We start from the raw sequence: 20512 nt of genomic DNA on the forward strand, positions 1-20512 counted from the left end.
CCTGTGTTAATAGAAAAAGTCTATATTGCTTTGGTTATGTTTTTGTCAGTTTTTTTTCTTAGTTGTGATGTGATATTGTTCACTAGTTGGTTTAAGATAACTTTTGGTTATTACGTCTTTATTTTGGAATTTCAAAAAGATAAATTACAGTACTGTTACCTGTCTTGTTCTAATGTACTTTTTCTATAATGTTAAATTAGAAACAATCATAATTGTTCGAAAAAGAATTCATATCTTAGTATGGTAACAATTAATAGCTCCTGATATTATCCTATAATGAAATGATTCTTTAAGTATGGGTCTATAATTGCTTATATATATTGCATGCTTTTTTTAAAAAAATGCAGGAAAATACAGAAAAAAATCCCAACTACTAAAAATATAGCAAAAAAAATCCCACAGTTTATTCCACTTCTTTAGTGGTACCTAGATAAGCATAACTTTTTAAATAAACAATTTGTTTTAAATAATTGGAAGTTAATCAAAATAAATAACTATATGTTCAGGATATTCCTAGTGTATGATCCTGTCAGCTCACTTATATGTTAGCTATTTTAAGCATAACTGAAAGAATTAACCAGTGGACTTGCAGGCTTACTAGTCTTTTATAAGGACTTGGAGCAATGCAAATACTTTTATTACTTCAGAAGTACAGTATATAACAATGGACATAATAAACATCAAGTGCTTATGAATGATTTAATTTTGTTTTTAAATGAACAGTTAATTTCGTTGTAAATGATTTAACTCCTCCATCAATACATTGGAATTTATTTATATTTGATTATTTCCTCTGTCTTAGGAAATTATCTGATGAAAAGCAGTGCCAAGTATATAACTAAAAGATGAGGTATCCTCAACTTACGACCACAAATTAGTCCAAAATTTATGTTGTTAAGTGAGAAATTTGTTAAATGTGTTTTGTCCTATTTTATAACTTTTCTCGCCACATTTGTTAAGTACAATACAATACAATACAATACAATAGTAGAGTTGGAAGGGACCTTGGAGGTCTTCTAGTCCAACCCCCTGCCTAGGCAGGAAACCCTATACCAGCGATGGCGAACCTTTTTTGGCTCGCGTGCCATAAGTGGGGGGAGCGCAGGGGAGTTGTGTGTGGGCGTGCCACACCCATAATGCAATGTGCGACCCCCCCAGTGCGCATGCACGCACTACAGGTGCTCCCCCCCATTTTTACATGCTTTTTCCGCCCTCCCCAGGCTCCAGAGGCTTTATAGGAGCCTGGGGAGAGCGAAAACAGCTCCCCCCCCCCGGACGCCCTCCGAAGGCGTCAGGGAAGCCTCCACATGGTCCCTGACGCCTTCAGAGCGCTCAAAACGACCCTCCGAGCAAACCGAAAGTCACTTCCGGTTTGCTTGGACGGTCGTTTTAAGCGCTCTGAAGGCTTCAGGGACCGTCTGGAGGCTTCCCTGATGCCTTCTGAGCGCTCAAAACGACCCTCCGAGCAAACCGGAAGTCACTTCCGGTTTGCTCGGAGGGTCGTTTTAAGCGTTCCAAAGGCTTCAGGACTGTCCGGTAGCTTCCCTGACGCCTCTGGAGGGCTTCCAGGGGGGCGGGGGAGGCTGTTTTCGCCCTCCCCAGGCTCTTATAAAGCCTCTGGAGCCTGGGGAGGGCGAAAAATGGCGTTAAAAAAGGGTGAACTCAGCTGGCCAGCGCGCGCATGCGCACTGGCCAGCTGACAGGGCAGCGCCTTGCGTGCCATAGGTTCGCCATCACTGCCCTATACCATTTCAGACAGATGGCTATCCAACATCTTCTTAAAGACTTCCAGTGTTGGGGCATTCACAACTTCTGGAGGCAAGCTGTTTCACTGATTAATTGTTCTAACTGTCAGGAAGTTTCTCCTCAGTTCTAAGTTGCTTCTCTCCTTGATTAGTTTCCACCCATTACTTGTTGTTCTACCCTCAGGTGCCTTGGAAAATAGTTTGACTCCCTCTTCATTGTGGCAATCCCTGAGATATTGGAACACTGCTATCATGTCTCCCCTAGTCCTTCTTTCTCTTAAACTAAACATACCCAGTTCCTGCAACTGGAACAAGTGAATCACTGTAGTTCTTAAATAAAAGTAAAGGTAAAGATAAAGGTTCCCCTTGCACATATGTGCTAGTTGTTCCCAACTCTAGGGGGTGGTGCTCATCTGAGTTTCAAAGCCAAAGAGCCAGCCCTGTCCAAAGACGTCTCCATGATCATGTGGCCGGCATGACTAAACACCGAAAGTGCATGGAACACTGTTACCTTCCCACCAAATGTGTTACCTTTTTTTCTACTTGCATTTTTACATGCTTTCGAACTGCTAGGTTGGCAGAAGCTGGGACAAGTAACGGGAACTCACTCGGTTACGTTGTGCTAGATATTCGAATCGCCGAAGTCCCGACCTTTCTGATCGACAAGCTCAGCGTCTCAGCCACTGAGCCACTGCATCCCCAGTTCTTAAATTAGTAACATGGTTATTAAGTGAATCTGGTTTCCCCATTGATTTTGCTTGTCAGAAGGTTGGAAAGGGAGATCATATCACCCTTAGACCCAGAAATAATCCTAAGTATGAACCCATTACCAAGTGTCCAAATTTTGATCATGTGACCATGGGGATTCTGCAATGGTCATAAATGTGAAAAATGGTCCCAGGTCACTTTTTTGTGCCGTTGTAACTTTGAAGGGTCACTAAGCTAACTGTTGTAAATCTACGGTTGCCTGCACTGCTTTGCATCTAAGGAGCTGAGCCAGTATGCTATTTCATACATTCTTTTTACTTTTTTCAGCTTCCCTTTTAAATTCCTGGTAAGAAAATATGTGCAACTGTATTATTTATATTTGTGAAATGATAAATTTTCAGTATACTTTCTTAAATTTATCTCCAGGTGCATAACTAATTAATACTCCAGTCATCATGTCCATTGCTGAGAATTTTGAGGGGTTTTGAGGCTGAGGAGACAAGTTGTAAGGTAGTTTGATTTTAGGTGCTCTGTAAATTTTGCCTTTTTAAAGACAGTGCTCTACCACTGACAACATCAGGACTATGTCCAGTATAAAGTCTCCTTAAGTTATTCATTAGGTTACTAAACTGAATGCCGCTCAAATGGTTCTCATTGTTTTGTCTCTATTTCAACTACAGCTTCAACTGTATGTCTGGTTCTTTATAACTTTGAGCTTGTTGCTTTTTCCAGTTTTGTAATTCCAGATGTTTTTATATCTACATCTTTTTCTTCCATATACATTTTTCTTCCCAGTATTTTGACCTACAGATAGTCTTCAATTTAACAACCACCATTGAGCACAAAATTTCTGTTGCTAAGCAAGACAGTTAAGTGAGCTTTGTTCCATTTTATGACCTTTTTGGTCACAGTTGTTCAGTGAATCACTGCAATTGTTAACTTAGCAACATGGTTGTTAAGTGAATCTGACTTCCCCATTGATTTTGCTTGCCAGAAGATTGCAAAATGTGACCCTGGGACACTGCAGCCATCATAAATACATGCCAGTTGTCAAGGGTCCAAATTTTGATCACAAGGATACTGCAATGGCCGTAAGTGTGAAAATTGGTCATAGAAACATCTTTTTAAAATACTGCATTAAGTTTAGCTTCATTATTGGCAAATGTCTTACAGATTGCATCTGAAAATATCATTGGTTGCACATCATTATGAAAATTATTTCTGATTTACAAAATAACATTAAAAAATTATTTTAAAATATGTAGCTGGCTATTTTTTTTAATAAGATAGGGTCTTTGATTGTGAATCTAGGTAAGTATCTAGGTAAGTATTAAAACTGACACATATTTGTCCAAATTGTCTACCCACTTCTTAACCTGTTCCACATTCTTTCAACATACATGTTCATACATTTCACTTTTTCTTTTATCTCAATCCTCTTCCTTTGGCTTGAAGTTCAATGTGATCAATGTTATATGTAATTAATTATGTATTACTTATACAAGAAATATTTTGTTAATCATTTCACAACAGAACAGGCTAATGTCATGTACTTGGCAAAAAAATCCCTATATCCATTGTTCTTTTTCACTTTTTTAAAGAATCCGGATTTGCACAATGTTTGTATTCCTAGAGACGACTAAGTTGTATTTTATATTGCCTACATTATCATGTTGTATACTTTCATTAGTGTGAAAGTAGCCAGTTATATCTTTTATATTCATTTAGTCAGCAATCATATTTTAATTTGCCTGGGTTTCCACGTGAATGGGTCTGTGAACTCCAGCATATTCTGCATGGTTCACAGTACATACAGCTGCACACAGCCCCAGGAAAATGGAATAGTTGCTTGAGCAAATACTCCATCCACACCACACTCCCTTTCTTTGGCATACAGCTCTGCCGGCCTTTTGTCTTGTACCTGCTACATTCCTGGCTGAGCTGCAAACTGCATACCACAGCATTCTTTCCTAAATGCATCAAGCTAGAGGAGTATTGTTCTCTTCCAAATGTTTTATTAAGATTTATTATAGTGCAAAATACAATGAAAATTAAGATTTTAAAAAAGGGAGGACAAGGGTGGGGAGGGGGAAGAACCATTGACTTCCCACTGTTACATTTACAGCATCAACATTTTCCATAATTGCCATAATTGTTTAGTTATTAATAAATATTTCTATAAGTACACAATTATTCAATCTTCAAACGAAAGTCTAAGCTCCGTTTTGCTATTTTGAGAATAAAACTCAGAAGTGATTTCCCAATGGAAACAGGACTGAATAAAATCATCTCTTTCTTTAAAAAAAAGTTTACATAGACATCTCAATTTTTCCCCATCCACTTTGTTTCATATACTATATCTTTAGCTACACTTAAAATATTTTCTGTATAATAACAAAATATCACAATATTCCTTCAGCGTAATTCTGGGAATTGAAGTCCACACTTCTGAAATGTTGCTAGGGTTGAGAAATTGTGAGTTAACCAGAAGATGTAATGGTGGCTCTTGAAGAGCGTGACCTTTGATGAGACGCAACATGGAGGCAAGGACTGCATATCTGCAGGCCTTTATAGACAACCATTAGATTGGCAACAAAGAGATTTGTAGTCCTGTTTAGTGTGGGGGAGACTTCTGAGAGTGGAGGGTAAGGAAACAACTAAGAAGGTTGTGTGCGCGTGGAAGTGAATGAATGAGAGAATGTGAGAAAAAGAGGGAGAAATGATAGCTTTGGGTGAAGAGAAAAAAGCATGTTGCCTATTGAATTAAATAGATAAGTGTATTCTAGCAATTTTGTTCAAAAATCTAAGAGCCATTTTTCCCCAGGAACAGTGCTGGTTATTTAATATACTCCAAATTCCATAGTGAAAAACTTAATTCAGAATGTCAAAATCATATAGCTTGTGATACATGACTGGAAAGGATGGCCATCATGGAGTCTGGGCCTATCTCTGTCTTGTGAATCTTAACATTTTGGATCTTTTTCCTTGCTGATATACAACAGCTGCTTGGAGGTACCAAGAAAAATACTGACTTCTCCTTCCTGTCTATTAGGAGTCCTGAATAGTAAATGGATCTTGAACTCGCTGCCCTTGGCCGCCAGTGATCATAGTGTGAGAATCCTCCACCCACCCCATCTGCTGTGCCTGGTGGGAAAGAGAGGGCAGGGGAGATTGGATATCTTAACACCTCATTTTTTAGGGATCCAGAATGCAAATGTAGAACTGCATGAAAAACAGTATCTAAATATGGAATTCCATCAGATCTCCATTTTTTTTAAAAAAACGAAGGCATTGTATTAATATTTTAATTTTTGTCTGCATGCAAGCTAGCAGATGAATAGATGAATGCTGTGGTAAACTTGGAATTATTTATTTTGGAAGTAGAGAAAGAAATAAAGTAAATTGAATATTGTTTTCTGCTGTTGATATCGGCAATATGTAGTGGCCATAGATATTCAGTTGACACAAATGTAAAATATTACCTTATATGTCATCCGATTATTATAATCATTTTCTTGCAATGCTACTTCTTGTTGGTTAGATATTAACAGTGAGGTAATAAATACTGCCCTTTGAGCTTGTTGATGTCATCCTTGGGCTAGGCTAAATGCTTGATACTGACTATGGGCTCAGTTTTCCAACTATGGACTTTCAAAGGTGATAGGAAAAAGTATTAGAGATTTTAAAAAAAACATTAATGTTGTATACAAATATATCCCACTATGTTCCATGCTTTTTTACTTAACACTAGAAGCATCTGTAAGACATGATTTTTTTTTTATTGTTGCCAGTCTTCAGTTTGTTCTGTGGACACATTTTATATTGTTTTATTTGGACTATAGATTTTGTTTGATGCTAAAGAAGCTTTCTTGGTGCTAAATAATAATACTGACATTGCAACTATAATATTAATCCTAGGAGCAGTGCATATTTAAATACATTGGCAGATTGGATGATGTGATAGCTTACTTTGAGGCAAAGGGCATACAAACCATTGGCTAAGAATACCTAACTAGGTTCAATTCTACTCATGTATGTTACATTTGTCTGGGTAACTTGATGTTTCTAATTCCTTCTCCTTGTTCCAATGCTAGGTCTACTAAATTAACAAAATGTTTCTGAAGTTTAGTAACTACAGAGGAGTAAAAAACTTAATTCTGTGGATTATAGGTAATGGCACTTTTAATCTATTTTTTCAAAGAGATAATTATCCTTTGATCCTTTAGTTTATACATAAATTAAAGAGGAAGAATATTGACTTCTATAATAAAGATATAAAATAAAAAGTGAAATAATATGAAATGTTTTTGACAAGTCCAACTGCACTCAAGCTTTATTATAATACATAGTAAATAGTAGAGATTACACAAAAATGTTCATAAAATACTGAATCCAGTATAGTGTCTTTTCATCTTTGAAGCTTCCTTGAAAAAAGTCTTTTTCACAAATATTACTAATTTAAATTGAAAATTATGCCATCAGTTTATTAGTTCAAGATCAAGCACCTACATATATCAAATTCTGTTTTTAAAAGACACATAGTTACAGACACATATATTTTCTCTAGAAACAATTCTCATATTTGGTTATAAATAAATCCAAAGTTGTCAGAGCCATTTGAATAATAACCATTTATTTTTAGCTTACATTATTAATACTTTTAGATTCTATAGTGACTATATAAACATGTAATTCTTTTTAATGAAAAATTTAAAATGAAATTAAATTAACTTTTTCTGCTTTTGTATTGTTTTATTGATTGGACTTTTAACCATATTTTTGTTCTTAGGTTGTGTGCACATGTAACAAAGCCCTGTGTTTAAGACTTTAATATTTTACTTTCTTCTTTTATTAGTTTTTTTTGCATTTTATACATATACATATGTACGTACGTACATACACTCTGTGTGTGTGTGTGTGTGTGTGTGTGTGTGTGTATTTATTTATATCTTTTTATAGCAATAGCACTTAGACTTATATACCACTTCACAGTGCTTTATAGCCCTCCCTAAGTGGTTTATAGAGTCAACATATTGCCCCCAGCAATGTGGATCCTCATTTTACCCACCTCAGAAGGATGGAAGGCTGAGTCATCTTTGAGCCTGGTGAGGTTTGAACTGCCAAATTGCAGGCAGACGGCAGGCAGCAGAAGTAGCCTGCAGTACTGCACTCTAACCACTGTGCCACCGCGGCTCATATCATCTTAATATGTTTGCTATGCTTGCTAATATATTCTGATACTCTCCATGTAATAATTGTTGATGAAGAGCTGTGAGTTAAAACCTGGAAGGTATAATATATGGAATATATGAAATTGAAAAGTATCAGAAAAAAGTTTATATATTTATTCTGTTTTGAAAATTTGAGAAAAAGCATGTTTGTCCGTTACTGTGGGAAAAGTGCATTGCTTTCATTTTTCCATTCCCACATTTCTTTTTACTTATTTTTTTTCCTGACTCTTTGGTATACATCATCATTTCACTATGAGTTTCTGTCAGTAACTTCTTTGAGTTCTTGTAACCTCTTGATTGTGTCAACAATGACATCATATAAGTGACCTTTTCCCTTTTCAGTCTCTTTTACATGATTTCAATTTGTTCAAGTAGTAAGATTTTCTCCAACTATGTTTGCCTTTGCATTATGTATCTAAACTATTTAAGCTATTGCTTCATTATGAAAACTTATTAGTTCCTCATTTTATTTAGTAAGGCCATTAGAACTGAATTGCAAAAATCTGGACTGATACTGGGAGGCAGAAAAAAATACCAAAAAACCTAATACTCTGTGCAGCATTTATTTGTCCTATTGTTCAGTCAAGAGCCATAGGTTGTCCACTCCACACACTGCCAGGATTTGTTTTAAATATGGCTTGAAAAACAAAAACCAGATCAACCTGGTTCAGATAAGGCTAAGTGCCAAGCCATGGTTTATAAAGGCACTGTGGCTGAGTAAGCACATTAGTGAAACTAAACGAATCACAGTGTGGTTTAATATGTACATAAATCCAGTCTTCCTTTACATGTTTATTTGTCTCATGTAGTACTTTTTTATTATAACATACAGAATAGCTTTTGGAGTTAAAGTAATGTAAATATTTTCGAAATGTTATTTCAACTATGGGTAATGAAATATGCTGAATAACTTTCTTTTTTCTAGGATAGAAAGTTGTTACTGTATCTCAGGGAAATAATCATCTGGATTCTTTTTCACCAATGTAATGAAAACAATGGACAGATGATATCAGTTAAACTGCTTTTGGCAGCTGACTATCAGACAGCAAGCAACTACGTAAGCAACTGCAATCCAGACCGCAAGGATTTTTACTATTATAAGCACTGGGAATTATGTGCAGTGCCTGAGTACTCGGAGTAACTACAGTTTCTATGTAGATCACTAGGAATTATAATAATGTCTGTTCATGCCACAGAGAGTGACATTCCTAGATTTTTTGTGGGCGGTGAAGATGGAGAAGAATTTTTGGATTGTTCCAGATCTTCTGATTTTGCCTCCTTCTATGATCAGGATGATGATGATGAAGAATATGATTCTGTATGTATTGTGTTTATTTTATTTTTATTATTTAAAACATTTATATAGTTTTGTCCTTAGACTTTATTATCTGGGGTTATCTAGGGATTTTAGTGATGTGTTACAAGTAACTTATGCATCAAGAGTTTGGAAGCCTTTTTTAAAATTAAGGTTTTTTTTAATGGACTTTTGGTTATGCCACAGAAAGTAAAATCTAGTATCTAAAATTAATCTCTTATAATATCAAAACATGTTACTAATACTTTGCATAAAAAATAGTTTCCTTTCTGTTGCAAGTATTTCAGAGATTTCTCTTCCATTTGTGGAGTTGAGTAGTGTAACTGGCATCTAAATACAAACTATGTAGCTACAATTCAACAATGCTTCTCACCATAACTGAATTTTAACTCATTACAAGTTCCATTATTCTACAGAGTGTGCTTTCTATAATTTAATAACCTAATACACTGAAAGATGTTTTCACTTTCAAATGGTAGCTTCAAATTTATATATATATTCTTTTAAATCTTGTGAAATGGGCATACTTGTTTTTTCTTTATGCAAGTAGTATTAAAGCATTTTTTCTTTATACTAATGTTACTGTATATCTCATGCAGAATTAAGCACTGATTTCCAATTCATATTGTATTCTTAATAAATGAACCTGATAATATAATCAGGAAATTTGTTTATCAAACAAGGATAGAAACATTCTCTTAATTGATAGCATAATTGATCTTAACAATTATTATTTTTCTTAGCCACCAGAAAGACAGATCATGGTTGGAATATGTTCTATGGCAAAAAAATCAAAATCAAAACCAATGAATGAAATCCTTGAACGGCTTTCCATGTTTAAATACATCACAGTAGTGATATTTGAAGAAGATGTTGTTTTGAATGAACCGGTAGAAAACTGGCCTTTATGTGATTGTCTCATTTCTTTTCATTCTAAAGGTGATTGTTGTTTATTCAGAAGAATGTAAAAATTTTCACACTCTGAAACATTTTGTTACAATTTTATGAATATTTTTAATATTGAATAGTGTTATTGAAATATTTCTTACATTAAACTATATTTAAAGAATGATGTATTGGGATTATCTAGTGATACGTAAGAATAGATGGAGTCCAATGTTTCAATATAAATACAGTACGGACTGATTCACATTATTCCAATGATATAAAGTGTCATTGGTCCACTTTACACAACAATTAAAAACACTTAATCTTGGAAACAATTTATGTCAAATTAATGCTAATGCTAATTTTGGAAGGAAGTACACAGTGCATGGAAACATGTATAACAAAACCTTTTGAGCCTTCCTTTACATTTATTTTAAATTAATGTTTCTGATATTCTCAATTTCCCCATTATTTTGTTATTTAAAAAATATTGGAATTCTAATGAATGCTTAATCACACTAACGTTTTGTCAAAAATGAGTCCAATTCAATGAAATTTACTGTAAGTGATTGTAATGTTATTTTCTCCTTGACTTAAAAAAAGATGTTAATGAAATACTAGATTGCTAACTTACTGCTGTATTTGAATTGATACTTAACTGATATAGGATACCTAATATTTCAGTTGAATAAAATGGAGTAAACAAAATAAAGCTTTTAAAATAGGATGGATGAAACTATGAAACTATAACCTGAGTGATCATACAGATGAAGGAATTTAAAATAATTATAAAATTTATCAATTGTGAAATTGCTATTATAAGTTGTAATTCTTATGCATTTAAGAACTATGTAAAAAAATAAATATACATTTTCTTTGCTACATTTTGTTTAGGATTTCCATTGGACAAAGCAGTTGCCTATTCTAAACTCAGGAATCCATTTGTTATTAATGATTTGAATATGCAGTATCATATACAAGACAGGTAAATAGATAACTTTTGCCTCCTAAATGTAAATTCCTGTTTTGGTATTTTCTTTGCATTTTGTTAACTGCAAACCTTCAAGTGTACTTCTAGTGTACCAGTATGATCAAGGTGGAATATTAGTTACTATGTTTGCAAAGAATATCCTCTATTTAAAGTACATCTGAAAATGTTTAATTTTCAAGTTTTCATTTTTCAAGTTATATGTTTTGTTTGTCTTTATGTTTTGTTAACATGTTGCTGTTTATTTATTAAACTCTTCTTTCTCAAGGATCTTTAGTGTTTCCTCCTCCTTTTTTTGATTGTACACATTCATATGAATGCCCTTGACAAAGCCGTAGCACTGCATTATTCCTACTATCAGCATCAAGCTGTTGCAGACAAAATGCAGCAATTATCTTCAGTGAGAATTTGACATCAGAAATGCTAACCTGAAGAAATTAGTGCTCAAATTCAGTTGAACAATTATTCTCTAATTTGATTGTCCTGAACCAAAATGCACAATAGAAGAGATTTTTATTCTAATTCCCACCATCACATTTTCTTTCTCTTGTGCAAATAGGCACATATAATACTTTAAAAATTTTATTAGAGGTATACTGTGTCTAGGAATAGATGTTCTACACTTTGCAACATTTTGTTCCAGCTGCCATTTTTAATAGTGTAACTTTCTAATTAGGCATGCTTTTCAACATTACACAAAATTGTCTGTCTATCCTGTGATTTTAATTGGGAATTATTTTCATGTTTTTTCCAGTAATTGCAGTGTTTTGTGGGATATATTATTTCTTTTCAGGAGAGAGGTTTATGGCATCCTTAAAGATGAAGGCATTTTACTTCCTCGTTATGCAGTCCTAAACCGGGATCCAAATAATCCCCAAGGTAATTATTATATTGGCATTTCAAAGTACTCATCTACAAACAGTTGTTCTTGCTGTTTAATAAAATGTTATTTTTGTGGCTATAATCAACTTAGCAATTGGGAGTGGAAGATCACATGGATGCCTTTGTTACAAGGTTAAACTCCGAAAACTATGTAACTGATAGCATGTAATAGTTTTTTTAAACCATCCACTGAACCCAACGGAACTTCAAAATAAAGTTCTATAGGAATTTACTTCATAAAAATATTTAATTTCATTTTCTTTTGCTGGATTTGCTAAACAGGCTGTCATTTCAGTACAATGGTTTCTTTATTTCAGAAAACTTTAGAAGTAGATTCTTTTGTTAAAATGATTCGTATTTTATGGGTATATTCTTTGATCTTTCTTTTCCATAGACTAAACTTTCCTTTGGTTAGGAAAAATTGGTTCCATTGCTCCTTTTATATCGTCCAATGTTCAGTTTCCTATAATACCTAGGTCAAGTACAGAAAAGATAATATGTTTGGATCGTATTTGCCATTTTGTTTTTGTTTTCAGGCACTTATTTATTTTGGCCCTCAACACTCTTAATGGTTTGTTTGTTTATGTTTGCAGATAGCCTTCATTTCTGTTCTGGGGAAGAGGGACTCAGTTAAAATATTACCGTTTCCCAAAGAACATAAGGCAATGTAGCTACAATCAGGTGCATTTTATCCACAACACTTAGCTGCATTATGGTCACAAGGCAACTGCATTTTATCAACAGCCTGTTCCTTATGAACAATGAAGCTGAATATCATAAATGTATGGGGTTTTTTTTAGATTGTCGTATCATTTAATCTTGGTGTTCCTTTTAAATGTAACAAGAGAAGGAACCTCTGACTTCTGATTTTCCTTTTCTGGCTTGTGGCCCAAAAAGCTATCACTGTATTCAAATAACATAGCAATCTAAAAGTAGTCAGTAGATAGTTGTATCCATGTTGTGGCTGGAAAGAGAAATCTTGACACACTGATTGTTGTCCAAATGTGTTCTTTGTGAAGTAAAATTTGGCAGTGCAGGAAATTTAGACAATTCTGTCTTCTCTTTTTAATAGCATCTTTCTAATCTTGTTCTTCCATTCCATTTACTACTAGACATCATTTCTAGAGCTATTCATGCTTTTGAAATTATTTGGAAAACATGCTTTCATTTGCACAGCAAAACTACTGTAGCATCTCTGAAAAATAACCACATCTTTTTTCAGATTTCTCTGAAATTCTGGAAAAAAAGAGCTATGGCTGGTTTAATGAGTTACTGTATCATAGCATATGAAGAATCAGCTAAGCTTCAATAAATGCTTAACAGCTCCTATTACCATTTTGCTTTTGCTCTTGCTGCAATTCTGATTTGCCTCTCCTTCCCAGGCATGATCATAGTCCTATTTCTGTCCCAAACTGCCTCTTTCAATATCCATTTGTTCTACCTTGTCACTTCCCACTTACTTTTTCTGTTTGTTTGCTTGATTTTTATGATAGTGATAATAATAGCACACGCTAAAGCTGGGAAGAAATATTTATTTGCACTAGGAAATTGATTTATGATAATAACTAGGGAAACCGAGTAAAAAGATAATCTGTGCATACATTTATAACTATATACATATTCCGTAAATCCCTATGTGGGCCTCAATAAGAAAAAAGAAGTTTGCTTATCCCTGGCTTAGTTGAATTTCAAAATTGCTGAAGTTCATATATTCTTTAGAAGATTCTTTAAAGATTATAGCCAGTTGTCTTGTCTTAATTTATAATGATTTTTAAAAAAATCTGTGACTGTGGTTGAAGCCTGAAGTCTGCATTTTTTATGTTCTTTTTCCAGAATGCAATTTGATTGAAGGAGAAGATCATGTGGAAGTGAATGGGGAAGTTTTCCAAAAGCCATTTGTGGAAAAACCAGTTAGTGCAGAGGACCACAATGTATATATTTATTATCCAACATCTGCCGGTGGGGGAAGTCAGAGGCTCTTTCGGAAAGTAAGACTAATGTAAATTACACAAGAATAATCTAGTTTGCTCCTTCTTGTAAATAGTCTGTGCTGATGGTGGTGGTGATTGGATTAAAAAGAATAAGCATTCCATTCTGAGAGTTATCTTGCAAATTGCATTATCTGAAGAATTACAGGTAATTTGTATATCTGGGTTTCATAATTAGAGGTGGGATAGAATGAAGCAGAAATAGTGGATATAAAAAATGGCTGCTAAATGCCACAAGGTAGATTTGATCTGTTAGATTACAGCTTAATTTAGATTTCATTTTGCTGCCCTTCTTTCTGCAAAAAGAAATTTTATTGAATATATTCCTCTCCCCACCATATAAATAAAGGAAAGATTAGGAATACATCAATTATAGCTTGATTCTCAACCTGTGGTCTGCTGACCCCTGGAGGGCTATGATGTCATCACAGAGGTCTCTGAAGGATTGAAGAAATATGATTTAAATCTTGAATTAAGTTTTGGTGGTCCGTAGCCATGATCTGTGGTCACATGTTGAGAACTACTAAATTATAGTATTCCTATCAGCCTGATGAGTGCTTTTTTACCTTTCAAGATAAAGAAATAAATTTTAAGTAAATTCTCTCTTCATAATAGGATAGAATATGCTATTCTCAATTTCTTTTCTTCATCTGAACATTTCCAAATGATTTTTAAGGTTTCACAACTCCCAAGGAGCAAGATTTCCTTGAGTCTGAGTTGAAAGGGGTGGGGGGGGAAGAGTGAGTTTCTTTTTAAGAATAGTGGTTTCGTTTTATTCACAAAAATGAAATAAAAATAAAGGATAATGTTAACAATAGGGTAAAAAGTAGAATATTTATTATATTGTATGTAATGAAGCATGGCATTAAAAGTCATGTACTATCATCAGTCAATCCAATAATACTGATAGAGGAGAATATTTATAATTTAAGGTTGTAATGACAGGGTCGTTGGTGCTCTAAGCTTCATTGTTTTCTTACAGATGTTTCATTACCCAAACCAAGTAACATCATCAATGCTAATAGGGAGTAGGGTTTGGTCTCATTTTATATTCCATGGCCTTTCCTTTCAGTGTTGGTGGGTGTGTGGTCTTGGAGATTCTTTATTGGACTGTTTACTGTTAGCTTGTTTGTGGTTTTGTTTAATGCTTGAGTGGTGGTCTGATTTCAATTTTGGTGTTAATCTGTGCTCATCTGGGAGTTGATTGTTGGTGGGGAGAATCAGCCAAGGTCAACCCTTCAATCCAACAATAGGAATTACTAAAAAAACTAAATAGTATTTGAGACCCTGCCTTTTATCCAAATAACCTCTCTGCTCTCATATCTATTGCTAAACCGCTTAAAATGCCTTCAATCAAAGATAAAGCTAAAAAAAATTCTAATTATCTCTTTCCATTTATTAATTAAATGCAGTTAGGATTGAAGAGTGAGCAGTGATCTTTTTCAAAAGGAGACATTAAAAAAATATTCTCTTTTATAAATTTATATATCTCAGGAAACTTTCCTAAAAGAGATTTTTTTTTCAGTCTGTGCAGCCAGGGTATTTTCCTACCCTGTCACGGTATAGTATGGTAAGAATGTTGTATTTTGTTTTTATAAACCTTTATAAATACAATTTACTCTCCTCAGAGGAATTTTTAAGAAGGAAAAATGTGTTTGTGAGTATTTTTTAGCATATATTAACATTGATGGAAATAATGTATTTCAGATCGGTAGCAGAAGCAGTGTTTACTCTCCTGAAAGCAACGTGAGAAAAACTGGTTCATACATCTATGAGGAATTCATGCCTACAGATGGTACTGATGTGAAGGTATAATTGCATATTTAGGTTTAATTTTGGAACAGTCAAATGATTAAGGAACCTTAATCTGTGAAACATTTACTATTGCTGAAGTATTGCTGTAGTTAAATGTGAAACAGTTAACATTCTTTGTTTTATTCAGTGAAAATTAATTATTCTTAAAGAAAATTAAATATATATTTTAAAGAGCATGAGAGTGCAAATGAAGTATGTTTTTTGAATTGTTGAAATAGTTATATTTTTCCCTGTGTTGCACAGCTGCATATAACCTGCTCGCCGGTTTGTAATTTTTTAAAAAATTAAGGTTTATTATATAATCAAATACAATGAAAATAAAGATGAAAAGGGAGAAGAGTGCAGGATTTTAAAAAAGGAGAGAAAAAAGATGACCTTTCTTATGATCAAATACTTGTACAGTAATCTCAGTGATTTGATAACTTTCTACACTTGGTTGCCTCTCTGAATTACTTATTTTTCTTCCAATTACTTGAATGATTTGTATGCCTTGCTCCTCTTTGGACATCTTTGGAGCATAGTTGCTTTATAAAGTGAATTGTTTTGTCTAAATACTCCAGAATAAGTTTTGCAATCTCTGTCTGGCTTTTGATATTGCTTGACCTTCTGTTCTTTAATTCCTTCTTCTGGTCAAGGAATATAGGATACACTTCTATATGCCTTCTATATCTAAGGGCTCTCTCACCATGCCTGATCTGGCAGTTCTAGGTACATTCTAATGTGTTTTCATTTGTCTCTTTTTTCTCCATGGAAATGTAAAATCATAAATCAGGAAAGCTGGAAATGGAACTGGCTAGGAAGTAAAACTACACCTAATGCCATGTATTTAACCAGAAAGATTTTACTTGCTTTGTCTTTCCCTTTTACCCTCAAATATAGGTGTACACTGTAGGTCCAGATTATGCACATGCAGAAGCGCGTAAATCCCCTGCTCTGGATGGCAAGGTGGAGCGTGATAGTGAAGGCAAAGAAGTGAGGTATCCAGTGATACTTAATGCACGGGAAAAGCTAATAGCTTGGAAAGTATGCCTGGCATTTAAGGTAACAAGATTACAATAATATATATCTCAGAGCAAATTATTATTTTCCGAAAGTATTGCCTATTCCTTTTCAGGCCTTGGGTACCATTGAATGATTTCATGTGATGGGCCAGATAACCCTTCCCCGCCCCCCAAGATGGTCAAATGTCATGAAATTTAAAATGAGAATGCTAATCTCATAAAGCCATTAAAAAAATAATTTAAAAATTTGTTCAATTTTGCAAAATAGCAACATTATGATATAGGAAGCAGCTTGGCATTGGTAAGATCATACTGCTGGGCCCTTGCATCAAAAATGTGCAAAAAATAGTTTTTGTTGTTTTTAATACAGAGGATATTTCCTGCTTCCTAATTATTACAGTTTTTTCCGTTTTTTTCCCTCCTGGTTTGATCAGCTGAGAAAACCTTAAGAAAATCTATAAATGAAACTTCTTTACATCAACATGGGAGTAAGCCCCTATAAATAGATGTTTTGCATTTCTTAGAGTTGTTTGTACTGTTAACCTGTTTTATAAAGGTTTTTTGGAATTTTAGAAAGAATAGGACAAGAGTTTATATGAATGTTAAATTTAAAAAGATGCCTTTCCAAATGTCTCTTTTAAACATAGATTAAGTCAGATAAACATTTAAAGAGGTACAAGAAAGCAGAACACTATCATGTAATATTTTAGATTAATAATATGTGGAATGTTTTGTTTCTGCTACATAGATTTATTTTACATGATTACATGTTTTACATGTCTGTACATGATATTTACAAGTTTTGAGCATGATGTTGATTTCTCTGATAGCAAACAGTTTGTGGATTTGACTTGTTGCGTGCAAATGGACAGTCCTACGTCTGTGATGTCAATGGCTTCAGTTTTGTGAAGAATTCTATGAAGTATTATGATGATTGTGCTAAAATCCTTGGGTAAGAGTTTAAAGAACTTGAGTGGGGTTTGGGACACTATTATTGAGCCATAACGATGCTTGTTTGACTTGAGTTCCAGATTTCTCCATTTCCCATGTTTGTCATTTTCGTGCTATAAAATCTTAATTAATAAAAGAAATACTTTCCTAGTAGTGCTTTGGGGGAACAATAATGGATAAAATCTCAAGAAGTCAACCTTTTAAGAAAGTTCTTAAGACGTGCTTACTTTATGCAAAAGTAGGTTTTGCTATTCAGGAGCTACTAAAAATAGATTGATTGATTGATTTATACTAACTACCGTATTTTTCGGAGTGTAAGACGCACCTTTTTCTCCCCCAAAAGAGGGTGAAAATTTGGGTGCCTCTTATACACCTAATGTAGCCACCCACCCACCCACCAGAGGCCAAAAATGTGAGGCATGGAGGCAGCAAGAGTCCGTGGCAATCCCTGCAGCCGGGAACAGCTGTGTTGGGGTATTCTGGCAGTCCGATCCACTCTCCAATCAGCTGTGCTGAATCAGGCTGCAAGAAGTTCTGAAGCTGACCTGGCTGGTCAGAGTTTGCAGCAGCAATCACATTCAGAAAGCACACACAAGTAAGCAGGATTCAAAATAATAATACTATACAATACAATACCAAAAGCAGGTTTTCCAAGGTAGCAGGAAATACAAGCAAAACACAAGCAGTTTCACTTTCATTCCTCAGCTAAGCCTGTCTCCTTGTTGCTCACGTGGCAAATCCTATTTCAGAGTCCAAATAGCCCTCATTGGCTGACTTAGTTGCTATGCCTATTCATTGACCTTGTTAACGTGTTCTAAGTCAGGAAGCTAGCCTGCTGAATACCATGCAGATTTTTTCTTCTTCTTAGTTTCCTCCCCAAAAACTAAGCTGTGTCTTATACTCTGTAACTTCTTATACTCTGAAAAATACGGTAAATGGAGCACATAAATGCCCTAGTTAAGAAACTTGCACATTTTAGAAGACTAACTTTGAAAGTGATTTTTGCCAAATAAGCAACTTTCATAGCTTATAGCTTTTGATTTCCTGACAGCCTTAATAAATATGTCCTCACATAATCATGTTTAACCAGAAGTCTTAATTTGTCAAATAATAATGACTGTCATTTCTCAAAATTGTTCAGAGGAATTTTTTTTTACTGGGGTGTAAAAAAAACTAGTACATTTAATTATTAAAATTGTAGGTTATTATTGCTACAAATTGTTTATTTGATGGTATATAAATATTTAATTAATTAATTTTATTTATTATTTAATTCAAGAAATAATTTACTTTTCCCTTTTTCAGAAATATGGTTATGAGAGAACTTGCTCCACAATTTCAGATCCCTTGGTCTATACCTTTGGAAGCAGAAGATATTCCTATTGTGCCAACCACCTCAGGAACAATGTAAGAAGAACATATTTGCATACAATTGCACCAAGAATTTTTTCTTTCTTTATCCATGTTAGGTTCTGTTAATATACATATTCCATAGATAGTAACTTGTCAGGCTCAAGAAACCAAGAACAACACAGGGATTTTTCTCAGAGTAGTTTCTTTATTATTGCTCACCAATAACCAGGAATTTTGACAGACTGAAGCACAATCTGCATAATTATTAGATAAACCTCGTGAAAGGTTAGGGAGGATCCTGTCTGGCCTCTTCCTGCATGCCAGAGATTCCAGGTTGACTTGCCTCTTTGCTTCTTGGGAAAGATCCCCTCCTCATGCGACTCTGCACCACATTCCACCACAAAACTATAGCAGAACAGCTGAGCCTATCAAGTGGAAAGCTAGATATCTCCAGTCTTCTTCCCCCAGTAGGCCTGTGGACTTCACATTTTGGTTAAACCTCTTGCTTTAGGTTATGGGCTTGTGATTCTCTCACAACCTATACCAGTGGTTCAAAGCTTGCAGCCTGTGGGCCGAATGCGTTACACACTGGCCACGCCCACACCCGATTTAGCGAAGGGGGAAAAAGTTGTGATACATCACGCGACGATGCGAGTTTGACACCCCTGACCTATATTGTGTTTTTTGGCAACTACATCTTAAAAATGGCAAAAAATAAATGATGTTGATAATACAATCTGCCCCTGTGTGATGTACATTCATGAGGCTACATGGTGCAATCTTTCATTTTGTTCCCTCTGTAGAAAATAAACTATTCTTACAGGAGATAAATGAGATTTTACTGGAAAAAGAAAAACTGTATGTTCAGAACCTACACCGTAAAATTCTAAGCAAAATAATACTTTCTAATGATAAAGTCATGAATGCAGCCTGAGATACAGTTAGCCCTTGGCTTACGATTGGTTGCTTATTGACCTTTTCAAGTTGCAATGGATCCTACAAGAGGGACTTAAAATCTGGATTTGAAGTTTCAGTGGCCACTCCTTATGGTCATGGGATCACATTTTGGGCACTTAGCAATTAGTCCACATTCATGACCACCTGCCATATTCCAGTCACATGATTGCATTTTATGATTTTTTAAAATTTTTGGCCAGGAACTGGTGTTCCAGTTTTCACAAAAAAACCCCACCCATTGTGGCCGATGGGTTTGTTTAACAAACTTGGTGTTTGCGTAACAGCTATCACCCCAAAAAAGATAAAATTGGGCATATGATGACCGGTGTGCCATGACCACTTTTGTAGAGCAAAGAAAAGCCAAGATTACTTTTAACATAGCACGCTTAATCATTTTACCTATCATTTTGAAAGTAGTAGTTACTGATATTCCTCAGATCTCAAGGCTGCTGAAGAGAAAGACAGAATCCAAACATTTCCCCTACGATTCATGTTCTTTCAGTTCTTGCTCCCTTTGTTAAAAAGGAGGGTAAATTTTGCTATCTCTAGATAGCAGGTAATCCACCTCCATACATGACCAAAAGGAATGCCTCAGACAAATTGAATGTTTTACTATCTTAACGCAAAGCTCAAAACCCTGCAGTATTATGAACACTGACTTCTATTCACAAAAGGAATATTTTATGTTCA

At 34.7% G+C, this 20512-nt stretch overlaps 1 protein-coding gene across 6 annotated transcripts in view; it reads left to right on the forward strand.

Moving 5' to 3' along the window:
* Positions 1–20512, forward strand: part of PPIP5K2 (diphosphoinositol pentakisphosphate kinase 2) — a 58166-nt gene that overhangs the window by 1737 nt on the left and 35917 nt on the right. For all 6 annotated transcript variants that reach the window (XM_081942160.1, XM_081942161.1, XM_081942162.1 and 3 more), the window contains exons 2-10: positions 8610–9002; positions 9743–9938; positions 10782–10872; positions 11669–11754; positions 13591–13745; positions 15453–15554; positions 16440–16601; positions 17392–17513; positions 18818–18919. In XM_081942160.1, coding sequence (XP_081798286.1) covers positions 8862–9002; positions 9743–9938; positions 10782–10872; positions 11669–11754; positions 13591–13745; positions 15453–15554; positions 16440–16601; positions 17392–17513; positions 18818–18919 — 1157 coding nt within the window. In that variant the 5' untranslated portion in view covers positions 8610–8861. The remainder of the gene's footprint in view (positions 1–8609; positions 9003–9742; positions 9939–10781; positions 10873–11668; positions 11755–13590; positions 13746–15452; positions 15555–16439; positions 16602–17391; positions 17514–18817; positions 18920–20512) is intronic.

The sequence above is a fragment of the Natrix helvetica genome, assembly GCF_964273705.1.
Source record: "Natrix helvetica genome assembly, chromosome: 2".
Lineage (NCBI taxonomy): Eukaryota > Metazoa > Chordata > Lepidosauria > Squamata > Natricidae > Natrix > Natrix helvetica.